General features: G+C 42.3%; 1 protein-coding gene across 1 annotated transcript in view; it reads left to right on the forward strand.

Annotated features, from left to right (window-relative positions):
- The first annotated feature begins 375 nt into the window (after nt 1-375).
- DHX15 (DEAH-box helicase 15) overlaps nt 376-12914 on the forward strand; it is a 70789-nt gene continuing 58250 nt past the window's right edge. The window contains exons 1-2 of the mRNA XM_027820576.3: nt 376-744; nt 6566-6914. Coding sequence (XP_027676377.2) covers nt 674-744; nt 6566-6914 — 420 coding nt within the window. The 5' untranslated portion in view covers nt 376-673. The remainder of the gene's footprint in view (nt 745-6565; nt 6915-12914) is intronic.

Consider the following 12914-nt stretch of genomic DNA (forward strand, 5'->3'; position numbering starts at 1 on the left):
AAGGTCATGTCAGAAAAGCGATGACAATGGTACAACACAGTCATTGTGGGGAAGCGCTGCCCACTGGTGCTGAAGGGGTGGGGACGGTTCCCAGGCCCAGTTGTGGGTCTGGGTTATGGGCTGTTATAAGCAGGCTATGCCTGGACACGCTGCAGGAGAACACTACCAGCTGAAGCCAAAGTCTCAGTCTGGTCTCTAGGCAGGGCACCGTGTCCCTGGTGCGTGGGGAGCTGGTCCTGCTTTGGGCCATGGGGCAGTGCCCAGAGGGCCAGGCTGTCCCGTGCACACCACTCCTGGCAGGCCCGCTTGCCCAGCACCGGCTCTTTCCGCCTGTGAGCGCCATGTCAGAGCCCCACCCCTTTCCCCACTCGCACCGCCTCACGCTGTGGGCCCTTCTCCAGTCCTGGGGTGGCAATGGGGTTCCCGAGGAGCGATCCGCGGGCCGGACCCGGACGCGTGGGGGTAAGGTTCCCAGCCGGACCAGGAGTGGTTGCACCGCTTCCCCCTCTTCGAAGCCGCTCGTTCAGTGTCTCGCGCGGAGCCGGGCTTCCTTCCGGCCGCCATTTTAGTTGCTGTTCCTGGCCTCGGGGCGCTGCCGCTGCCGCCCGAGGAGCAGAGAGCGCGGAGCCGCCGCACCCATCTCCGCCCGAAGCCCCCCGTTGCCGCTGGTACTATGTCCAAGCGCCATCGCCTAGATCTGGGGGACGACTACAGCTCCAACAAGAAGCGCGCCACGGCTGACGGGTGAGGGACGCCGGGGCCTGGCCGCGCGGCCTGTGGGTCGGGGTCGGTCCCTCTCGCTCTTGGAGCGGCTCCCGCCTAATCCGCTTTGTACCCTCGGCGCCAGACTCGCTCCCTGCTGTCTTGGGTCTGGCCGAAGAGCGGGAGGGCAGGGATCGGCGGGGCGAGGGGCCGGCGGGGCGCGGCACACAAGCCGCATGGCAAGTCCCTGGGGGTAGGCGCGTCTCCTCGTCCCATGGGGGGGAGGGGCGGCGGGCCCAAGAGCCCGGCGGCTTCCCAGAGCCTAGAGATGGCTCCGTCCATCCTCTCCAAGAGCCGGGAGCCCCGGTGCGGGGCAGGGGACACGGCGGGGGCGCCGGGCGAGCTGGGTGGGAGCGCCTTTCCCTGCAGGAATCCGAAATCCTGGCCGGGGCGGGCTCCGATTTCTAGCAGAAATGTTCCTGCATCCGTGCAAACGGTGACCCCATCCGTTCTCCAGTTACTCGGCTCCTCGGGTCACTCTGGCCGCGGCCGGGTGAGAGAGTCCCGTGAGCCCGGGTCTCCGCGCAGCGCTGAGCGGGGATCAGTATTTCTAAACTCGTGTCCTTAACACTCCGACATGGCCTGAACCAGATCATAGTTTTCGGCCCAAGGCTGATCATCTTCCCTCAGTAATTTAGAGTGATCTCGGCAACTTCTGTCTGCAGTTTTGCAAACTGCTGTTTACGAGTAACTGCTATGATTATCGAAACTGAAGTTGGCGGGGGAAGGGTAGGACAAAAAGATTCTTTTGTTTGTGTTCTCTGCATCTTTCAGCATTTTGTGTCTAGTCAGTTTCACTATTGCCCCTGTGTGATCAATCATTCCTCTTTGTGTGAGATTATCCACAGGTGAACAAAAGAGGGGAAAGCATTACCAAAAAGAAAAGTAATTGTAAAATCACAAACACTGGAAGAGATGGTAGGAGACACAGGAGTGAATTTAATGACATAATTTATTTTTGTTTTTAGCTTACACTGAAAATTGATGGGGTGGATGCACGTTCAACAACAACAAAAGTTTAGGGAATGTCCTTAAATTAGTTTACCTTTTGGTTGAAGCATTTGAATTCTGAAATTTAAAATAGTATTCTGTAGATTTTTCTTGTTTGTGTGTGGACAACAGAAAAAGTTTTTAATGGAATAATTAAAAATGATGGAGGACTAATAGGAATTGCCACACACTGGATCAAATCACCGGACCATCTAATCCAGTATCTCCTCTGTGAAAGTGGTTAGTAACGGAAGCTTCAGAGAAAGATGCAAGAAAAGCCAAAGTAGACACACATGGAATAGTTTTCCCTTTTGGGAGAATTTTGTCCTAATCAATGTCAGTTGGTAACGGGTATATGCCCTGAAGCAAGAGGATTCATAGTTCTTATTTAGAAACAAATTCTTACCCTATCTAATGCTGGTCTGGGTGGTCTCCTTCATAAAAGTCTGATCCTAGTGGTAGGCTTATATTTTCAAAGAAAAGGTGTGAAAAGCTTCTCATTGTCATGGGGTCTCCTTCTGCTTCCAGACTCTCCCTTCAATCAAATATCTATTTTTTGCCAAGTGTAGTTTGCATTTTTCCAGATTGACATTTTTCTAGTTGTAACTAAGGATACTTTTCCTGGCTAGTGTGGGGGCATAAGAAGACATTAATTTCAGCAAAATGTAAGCTTTAATTTAAAAGTTAAGTTTTAAGCTTTTGCTATATTTATTATTGGTATTACATTAGTGCACAGGGGCTTCAGTCACATCAGACCCTCATTGTAATGGTGTTGTTCAAACAGATAGCATGAGACAGGTGCTGGCTCAGACAGTTTACAGTCCAAGGCCCTGATGCATCATCTTAAAGCTCATTGCAGGATTAGTACATGAATTAGGATAAAATGGAACAAATTTTTGAAACCAGAGGCACTGCAGAGGGAGAGTGAGGGTAACAGTGACACAAAATATTGTAAAATTTAGGTCTCTTTTAAAGATAAATAAACAACATATTAATGGTGTCAGTAATTCTTACTGTTCACCTCTAGAGCCATACAATCAATTGAGGATCTAGAGATGGTAAATCAGAGCTCTTATGGGCCTTTTCTAATAAGAGCAGGGAGTATTGGCCTTTGCTCGGTCACTCAGCCACTTTTTAAAACAGTCTTGGTCTTAGAATTTGTAAAATACAAAAACTACTATGTGCTAACTGTAGCTGGCTGCAGTTTCTTTTTTTTTTTTTTTGTATGTGGAAGCTCCCATGCCTATTCATCTACTTTGTATGTTAAAAAGAGGAATGGCCAGCAGCAGCCTAGGATGAATATGAGATGCTGTGGGGGGAAGTAATTGGCCATGAGCTCTCTTCAGGAACTCTGCCTATTCTTGTTATTTCCCTGAATAATACGAGGCAGCCTGGTGCCCAATAGGAAGAGATTCTGTTGCCCCAAAATAGAGAGGGAGAATAAGAAGAGTTCCTAAAGAGATCAGTTGGCCATTTACTTTTAGGTGAGATTATTAGGATTATTTTTGTTGTGCCATTTGAAGTTTGTGAATTGAAATTCAAAGGATATGAAGTTGAGGGAATCCTCAGCTTGCAAGCCAAAAGGTCACTAATTATTCTTTGATTTTTAAATATGTAAGTATAACAATTGTTTATGTAAAAAGAAAAGGAGTACTTGTGGCACCTTAGAGACTAACCACAGTGCATCCGATGAAGTGAGCTGTAGCTCACGAAAGCTTATGCTCAAATAAATTGGTTAGTCTCTAAGGTGCCACAAGTACTTTTTCTTTTTGCAAATACAGACTAACACGGCTGCTACTCTGAATTGTTTGTGTAGTTGCTGTACCTGACCACTGAACTGTTTTGAGGCAGTTTGATTTGTATCAACAGCATACTAGAAATTCTGTAGAAAAAATTGGGGTACTTGTAAGTTTTTAAAAAAATGATTTGTAAAAGACACAATTCCTATTTAAAATGTGTTAATTTTATAAATACCTTATTTACAACTCTTATGACCAAACGTATAGGCTAAATTATCTCTCTTGCAGCAAGAGACAATGCTGCTACCTTGAGGTACTAAACTTCAGTTTACTGGTAAATCTTTTCCAGGAACAAAACTATCAAGTATACTATATCCAAGTGCAGTTGTCTTGTTTCAAAGGGCCAGATTTTCAAAAGTATCCTCTGGATTTAGGTGATCAGCTTTCTGTTGAAGGCTTAATTTTAAAAAGCGTTGAACATCTGCATCTTCAACTGAAATTAATCAAATAAGCACTGTGTAACTTTGAGTTCATGTCTACGCCACAGGACCCATGGCAGCATAGGCACCTAGTGTAGATGCAGTGTATGCAGGCAGACGGAATTCTCTTGCTGGCATAGTAACACCACCTCACCAAACAGATGTTAGCTAAACCAACAGAAGCACTCTTATTGGCATAGTTGCATCTACACTGAGGGTTTTGTTGGCATAGCTATGTTGGCTAGGGGGTGTGATTTCCCTCTCCCCACTCCTAACCACCATAGCTGTGCCAACATAACCTTGTGTAGTCTGGGCCTGAAAATCAGACATTAGGTATTTGAAAGATTGGCACCCAAAACTAGTAGTGGTTATTGAAAATATGGGTCAGAAATTTTTGAAGGGAAGGGGTACGTATGTGGACAATCACTAAATTTCTTAACCTATATTACAAATGCCCTCTTGGTATTTCAGAATTATGTCTTTCAATAATCTTGCTTTTCCAAGTTTGCTTTTGTTCTCATCTTGGATAGTGGAAACGTGCTTGGGTTCCAGTCCTTCAAATACTATCACATGTGCTTAACTTTATGCACTGTGAGTAGCCCCATTGACTTCAGTGTGGTGATTCTCAGTGCATAAAGTTAAGCATGAGTATACATTCCCCCCCCCGCCCCAAGTTTGGGGCCTTTGTTTTACTTGTGTTTAGTTAGTTTCTCATCTATTTCAGCATTTGGGTGCCACTAGCACAATCCTGCAAAGGGTTTGGTTGCAACCATCCCAGGAAATTTTTGTAATTTAAAGGGATACTGTCAAATTAAATCACACTTCTGGCTGAAAATTTTCACCTGTTACAGTGATTCTAAGTGGTGTTTGTCACTGAAAGATGAGCATTTTTCCAATTTTTTTGTTTTGTTTGTCAGCTCTTTGTGGATGGTCAGTTTCTCCATTTCCGCTGCATAGTCCATTTCCCCTTTTGTTTGTGTGGGTTTCTCACGGAGTAATAGCGGGAGAAAAAACACTTAAAAAGAAAATGGGATTGTAAAATCACAAAAATTACCAGTGCGATTCAAAGCCAGGTGTAGAATATGAAACTACTTTTCATACACACTCCCCCCCCCCCGCCCCAAAAAAAAAAAAAAAAAAAAGACTAGATTGTAAATTGACCATGTTCCTTGCACAAAAAACCTGGTTCTGGTGAATTGGGTAGGGGAATTAGGAGAAACAGTTTTATTGGTCTATGGTCCTTGTTCTTTTGAAATCTAAATCCGAGGCCAAATTAAATTGATACCCGTTTGAAGGCAACTTGTAAAACTAAAAGGCAGATTGAGTTTACTCCAGATACCTGATCTGAATATTCCCTCCAGCCTGATTGGGATTAATTTTAATTTGCAGTTCCCTCTTAATTTAAAGGGAATTTATCATACAGTTTAGGCCACACATTTGATATGCCATAGTGCATTTTGTACCCCAGTTTCTCTGCCTTTAAAAAACAAATGCTTTTACCCTGATTTCTCTAGCATTATTACTAGGAAGCTTAATTATGTCTATTTATAAAGTTTGTTTTTTGTGTGTGGGTAGGTGAATGTATCTCTCTGTGTGTGTATTCTCTCTCTCTCTCTTCTCCCCACCCCCCATTACTACAATTGCGCTGATGCTACTAGTCCACTATTCTATAACCGAGAGCACTTAATGATGCATTATACGTTTCAGGTTCCTTTAGATCTAGATTTAGGGATAGAGTGGAGAGGGAAACTACTTTTAAATGCAGTTATAGTCTTAAAAGTCATGGGATTCATTTTTGAGTCTCAGTGACTTATATATCGAATTTGCTCAGCTTAAGTATAAAGGGGACTTTCTATCTGCTAGGGCTAAAAACTCTTCATGGAATGTGAGAATCAAGCTGTGTTCTTTCTAGTTCATGCATCGTCATCAATAACAAAAGATTCGGCAGTTGATACAGTTCTGCTACTGCACATGAGCAAGAATAGAATCCGGCTTCCTCCCATAACTATAAGTGGCTCTGTAGTGGTAGCAAGTAAAGGACTGAGAAAAAGCTGTCAGAAAAGTAAGGAGATATATAAAGAGAGCCTGGATTTTGATATTTATTACATGTATTAGGTTAAGATGCTACTCTTGTAGTTACTTTTCTGACCTTACCTGTACGTAAAGGCACATGACAGCACTGATAGGCAGTGAGTGTTTTTGTAATTTTTGCATAACTAATATGGCATATGCATCAGACATGAAATTTGGTCTTTGTAATGACGCAAGCAAGTGAACAGTGTTGTTTTTCTTTCTCTGCCGTACACTTAAGTGAAGCTGCTTGCAAAACTGTTTAAAATATTTACTGTGCATTCAGTTTGCATGAGCTGCATAATGTATTCCATGGTGAAACATTAGTTTAATACTTTCTTTGGTTCTTTTGTTCTAGATTAGCTCCTATTTCTTAGTTTTAAAACTACTGAATGTAAGGAAAAGAATCTAAACTCTTCATTTTTATCTAGTTTTCTTGACACTTCCTGCATACATTGGCTATATCCCGTCTTTAAGTATTAACTTCAACATTCTGTATTTTTCTGTGTCTGGAAATCCTTTTAGGAAGGACCGGGATCGTGACCGGGATCGAGAAGATCGTTCTAAAGACCGTGACAGGGATCGTGACAGAGAGAGAGATCGTGACAGAGAGAGAGACAAGGAAAAAGATTTGCGTCCTTCATCTAATTCTATGCTGCTTGTTGGTGGTGGATTACCACCTTTAAAACCAGCAATACTTCCACAGGGTATTAATCCATTCACAAACCTACCACATACACCTCGATACTATGAAATCCTAAAGAAGCGGCTTCAGCTCCCTGTCTGGGAGTATAAGGAAAGATTTACAGATATCCTGATCAGGAATCAATCTTTTGTACTGGTTGGAGAGACCGGGTCTGGTAAAACGACACAGGTGAGTTCTTATTCACTTGATGCTTCCTGCTTAAAGTTTAAGATTTTGTCACAGGGTGGAGTGTTTATATCCATGTTTTTTTGGATTACTATGATAAATTGTTTAGTATTGTGTTAACAATTTTATTTCAGTATCTTAGTGACACATCACAAGTCTTACCCTCTTGAGCAATACTTGTTTAATGAACTTTTCAGTTGCTTAATACCTAAAACATTGATCTCTATTTTACACATAATTTTAATTTTAAGATGCTAGTCCAGCTAATGGGTGAAAACTAAAGGAAAAGCATTTCTCAAAAATGTGTGTACTGCTGTTTTTATGGCACTGAGTGATCTTAAGTTGAATTTAATCAGAAAATTGACATACAAAAATCTAATGTCTCAATAGTACTTGAATATCACTTTGTACTCTAAAAGATACATTTAATGTCAACACTTATGAAGGAGAGAAATTCACGCTTTAATGATAGTGAAACAGTGCTACAGAGGTTAGGTGATGTATCCATGACTTCACAGCTAGTCTGTGTTAGAAGCAGAATTAGAACTCATTTCCTGACTGCTGCCCCTGGGCTATGCTCATCAAAGAAACGGAAGCTCAAATCTTCCATACTCCGGTCGAAAGAGAACATTATATATTTTCTCTTTAACTAGTGGTGCTTCTAGTTGTTATGCTCCTGTTGTTGGCTCCTTCAGAGGACAGTGGGATGCCCTTCTATATCCTAGGTAGAGATCTCCCTGGGTTAGATTTGTATGGAATACACAGCTTTCCAAAGCTACTGGTGCATTGAACAATGTGATATTTAGATCTAAAGGCCTCCTGCTAACCCACCAGAGATTTGGGGACTTACAAAATAAGCAAGACATTGGGAGTGGCACACAGAAGTGGATCTGTTAAGGCGTCAGAAAATTGCTAGTTTGAATACAGGTACAAACACTATATAGCTCTTGGTTTCTCCTCAGGGGGGCTGATGTGGAAAAGTCCTTTATTGAATTACATGCATAAATCTCCCTGCATAGGCAGAAGAATTGATTCATAAAGACTAAAAAAAATTTAAGTTTTTAAACAGATTGTAATGAATTTGTAGCAAGTATTATGGAGATAGATTTTAGACAAAAATAAAATTTGAGGCAACTCTGAATATACAGATCCTTTGGAAAAGAAATGTTCTCAGAAGTCCATTAAAGAAATCAGTCACTTTAATATATAAAAGTCCATCAAGTATACTAACTGCAGCCTCTGAGAATTCATCTGCAGTGGTATAAGATGGCTTGTATCCTTCATATGAATGGCTTAAACCTCCAGTATTCTTGGTTACAATGTAGGTCACTTGGGTTAAAATTTTCAGAATTGACTGAGGGACTTAGTAGCCTAAGTCTTAGGCCATGTCTGAACTACAAACTTGGGTCAACACACGTTAAATTGGCATAAAGCCGCCATGGGTAGTACATCACTTGTGCGTATGCATGCTTGTCGTCTTGCATTGGCACTGTGTGTACTTGCTAGGAGTGCTTATGTCGATGGACAGTGCAGAGCACCATAGGTAGGTATCTCACTGTGCAACCTGCCACTGTCCAGCATGCTGTATTTTGGTAAGTTTTGACAATGCATAATGGTGCAGAAATTAGTCACGCAGGCATGAATGGGTGCAAAGGGTCAACTTCCCAGCATGAAATTGTTTCCAACCCATAATGTCATCTGTCCCATAATATTGTGCCTTTTAAAAAAATCCCATGAACCTGCTCGGCCATCCTTGCTCTCTGCCATCTGCAAGCATGGATCCTGTACAGCTCTGCTCTGTTGTCATGAGCATTGCAAGCACAGAACAGCTAATCTTCCGATATTTGCTGGGCCACAGAAGAACTGAATCAACAGGGAACATGATGATTTCTTGGAAGACAGATTGGTTTTGTACATAGCAAGAACCAATTCAAGGTTGGCAGTGGTGTTCACAGAACAGCTTCAGGTGGTGTGCTGCTTCTAGGCCCAAGAAATGAACACTGAATGATGGGATTGCATGGTAATGCAGGTTTGGGATGAAGAGCAGTGGTTGTAAAACTTTTGGATGTGTAAGGCCACATTCCTGAATATATGCGCTGAGCTCACCCTAGCCTTGCAGTGCCAGGACAACAAAGTGAGAGCTGCACTGACAGTGGATAATGGAGTGGCAGTCGCACTGTGGAAACTTGCAACGCTGGGTCATTATTGGTCAGTGGTAAATCATTTTGGAGTTGGAAAATCCACTGTAGGGGCTTTTGTCATGCAGGCGTGTACAGCTGTTAATTGTCTCCTGCTACGCTGGACTGTGATTCCTGGCAGTGTGCACGACACAGTGGATGGATTTGTATCAATTGGGTTCCTGAACTGCAGTGGAGTAACAGACAGTACACGCATCCCTATTTTGGTACCAGACCACCTTGCCACAGACTACACCATTAGAAAGGGCTATGGTTATGCAAGCATTGATGTATCAGTGGGGCCACTTCACCGACCTCGATGTTGGCTGGTCAGGCAAGGTGCATGATGCTCGTATCTTTAAAAACGGGACTGTTCAGAAAGGGGCGTCCTTTCCTGACTAGCGGATTCTGACTGAAAAATTTGAAATCCCAAAAGTGATCCTGGGGTTTCTAGCCTACCCCTTGCTCTCCGGTTCATGAAACTATATGCCAGCCACCGCAGCTGCACCAAGGAAAGATTCATCTACCAGCTCAGCAGGTGCAGAATTACAGTTGAATATGCTTTTAGTAGATTGAAAGGATGCTGGCATTGTTTACTCACAAGATTGGATCTCAGTGAAACAATGTCTCAGTGGTTATAGCCGCCTGCTTGCTCTTAGATAGTATCTGTGAAGCAAAGAGGGAAAATTTGCTATCATGGTGGAAGTGGAGCGCCTGTCTGCTGAATTTGTACAGCCAGATACAAGGATTATAAGAAGACCTCAGTGTCGAGCTGTGCGGCTCAGAGGCTTTGAAAAGAGCACTTTAACAGTGAGCCACAGTAATGCATTTTGGTGAACTATGCTTTACCTGGCCCTGCTGTTTTTGGTGCTTGGTGTACACCGATGAATACAACACTGTCAGTGCTCCTATTAATTTTTCAGTGCTTGGTGTACATTTGATTATTTTTCACTGATCCTATGAGTTTTGGGTCACTGTACAGTAACAAGTGGGTACTTTCAGAACTGCTAGGCACTCTGTAGCATATGTTGTGAACTAATAAAGGTTAATTACTTTCAAACAATAGAATTTATTCAATAACAAAACCAATGCAAAGAAGAAATCTGTGCAATTTAAAAGCAAATACATTTAACGGAACAGAACTTAACAAGTGGAAAGAACATATATGTCCATTTTACCTACACAAACAGCAGCTGTGGCATTCAGAGGTGTATGTGAGGCGTGATTGTCCTTAATGATCCCAGAGAGGAGTGGTAGGGTTAGGAATGCGGCTCTTGATGCCATGTGGAATATTGAGGGGGAGATGTAGGGAGGTGCTGTAATGGAGTTCTCCATGGATTGCAGTGGGAGGCGAGCCCAGGATCATTGAACCTGTAGGTCTACAAGAGTCTGCAGCGTCTGTGTTTGCTGGTGGAGAAGACCCATTATGTGCTGGAACTCCTTTTTTCTGCTGGGACTCATGGATTGTTCTCCTCTGCACTTTTTTCCTTCTCCAGGTTATCTGCAGTATTCACTTTCCAGGCCCTTTGCTCCCACTGGCTTGCAGGATCTCACTGAAAATGTCATCCCAAGTTCTCTTCTTTCTCCTCCTTATCTGGCTCAGGCATTCCACCGGTTTGGGGAGAGAACCCCTTAAGGCTGCAATGGCAGCAACTACGATTAAAGCACACAGAGGTACTGTTGTTGGTATAGTCACAGTGGAAGGTGCATGTTAAGATTCAGAGCTCCCTTGCCTTGCTCTCTTAAAGTTTATTAAACAAAATATGTTTATTGACACCTCTGCCAATAAGTGATTGCATCCTTGCTGAAAATGCAAAACTCAAGTCCACCTTAACTGTGGAACTGTAATTGGCACTTCCATAATGCTCTTAAATTTTCCTAGTGTAGACTGACCCATAGAGATAGTAGCTGCTCCCACTAGGAGTCTCACCACACAGAACAGAGCACTGTTCAACATACCCCCAGTGATACCTCTGCCCTGTGTATGGTTTATGAGAACTGAGGCCGAATACATGGGGTTTCTGAGCACGTGGGGCAACAATGCACAAGGAAAGAATTACAGGTGAAAACCTGGTTCTATTGACATTAATCGTAGTTTTACCACTGACTTCCATGGGGCCAGGATTTCACCCTGTAAACTTTTAAGCAGTGAAGGTTTTTTAGTGGTTGAAGAATCTCATTTAAATCCTTTAAACAGTACCTGTGTCCTTTTCCTTACCCCTGCACCAACAAAAGGAAACTCTTGGCTTGATTACGTTATTCATTTGACTTGATCTGTTTTTAGTTGTTGTTTTTTTAAAGAACTCTGCTGAATGTTCGTTTGGTTATTATTTTGGCCTGTCACAAATGTATCCAGTGTAGACTGTTACCTCTGCAGCCCTTGTCACCAGGTTCATGTGGTGGTTTTTGTGTTTGAAAATCTCTAGCCTCCCTTAGAAAGGCTGTCTGTGTCAAGGGGCTGACAAAGCTAATGAAAGCTCTTCCTGATCCCTTTGTTATCTGTGAAATAGCTTCAGGAAAAGTCCATTTTCCTGGTGGCAGTAATTTTGGCTCCTGCAGTGGCTTCAGATTCTTATCGATCCACATGATGCTAAGTTTTATAAGGACCGTGTGATGCTATAGATTATTCTAAATTCGTACCAGGGATGATGACTGAGTTCCACTTTATTGTGAAACAGTCATCTTTCTTTGTGCTTGCATGCTGGTCCTGGAGAGGCCTTTCTTTGTAAACTTGATGTAAAGAGATCTTTGGTTTTTATTTGAATCAGATTAAAGCCCTTAAAGTCCACCCAGCTTTTTTCATTTAACACCATTATAGTAGATTCTGCTGTTACCAAGAAAACCACTTCTAAATGGCTGTCTAATTATATTTCTCACTGTTGTAGCCTGGCAAGCCTGCTGTTTTAAGGTCATGTTGAGACTTACTCTGTTTGTAGAGGTGATGCTTCAGCAACTAGCCTCAGACTTGCATTTTTACTGGTGTCTTGCAAAGTGGCCTCATTTCTTCTCTTCACATGTGTGAAGCTCTTGTGTGCATGTTTCTACTCAGGAATCCAAGTGCCGATTATCTATGTTAGAGAACCTATTCTTTTGCCTATCTTGTCCAAACTTTTCTGCTCCTTAGGGTTCTTTTCTGTTCAGATGTCTCTGTTATCCTTCTTTTGACAAATTTTAGTAGGTACTCTAGGCTGGTGCTTCTCAAACTATCTGATGTGGCGGACCGGCAATTTTTTTCCCCCAGTGTGCCAGGGACCGGTTCCATATTTGTGCCATATTATTATAGTTTTCACATAGGCGCGTAGCGCATCAGATCAGAAAAACTAACATTCTTCACTGTATTAATTGGAATGGGAGTGTGGCGTACATGCGGAGATGTTCCCATTTAAATACATTGAAAACTGACTGAAAGGCTGTGTGTCTGTGCGGATAGTATAAAATGACTATTATTCGTTTACGATCCAAGAAAATATTTGAACATTCATAGTAATATTAATTTATATCGGAAACAATATAATAAAATAAAAGTTGGCAGACATTTATTTTGTTTATTTTGTAAACAATACAATATTACAATACAAATAAAAAATATTAAAATCAAACCAGCAAAGTCTTCTAACAAAGATATTATAAAAAAATTTATTAACACAATAATAGGCATGTTAAAACCTTAACCTTTACTAGTGTGAAAGGTGAGCTTGCTTCTTCTTTGTCAGTTGATCCAGTCGTGGTTCAATTGAGGACAGTGCCACACTCAATGGAGAATGACTATCCATACTATTCCTGTACTTTGTCTTAATGACATTTATGGTTGAAAAGCCAGTCTCGC

Source organism: Chelonia mydas, chromosome 4 (assembly GCF_015237465.2).
Source record: "Chelonia mydas isolate rCheMyd1 chromosome 4, rCheMyd1.pri.v2, whole genome shotgun sequence".
NCBI lineage: Eukaryota > Metazoa > Chordata > Testudines > Cheloniidae > Chelonia > Chelonia mydas.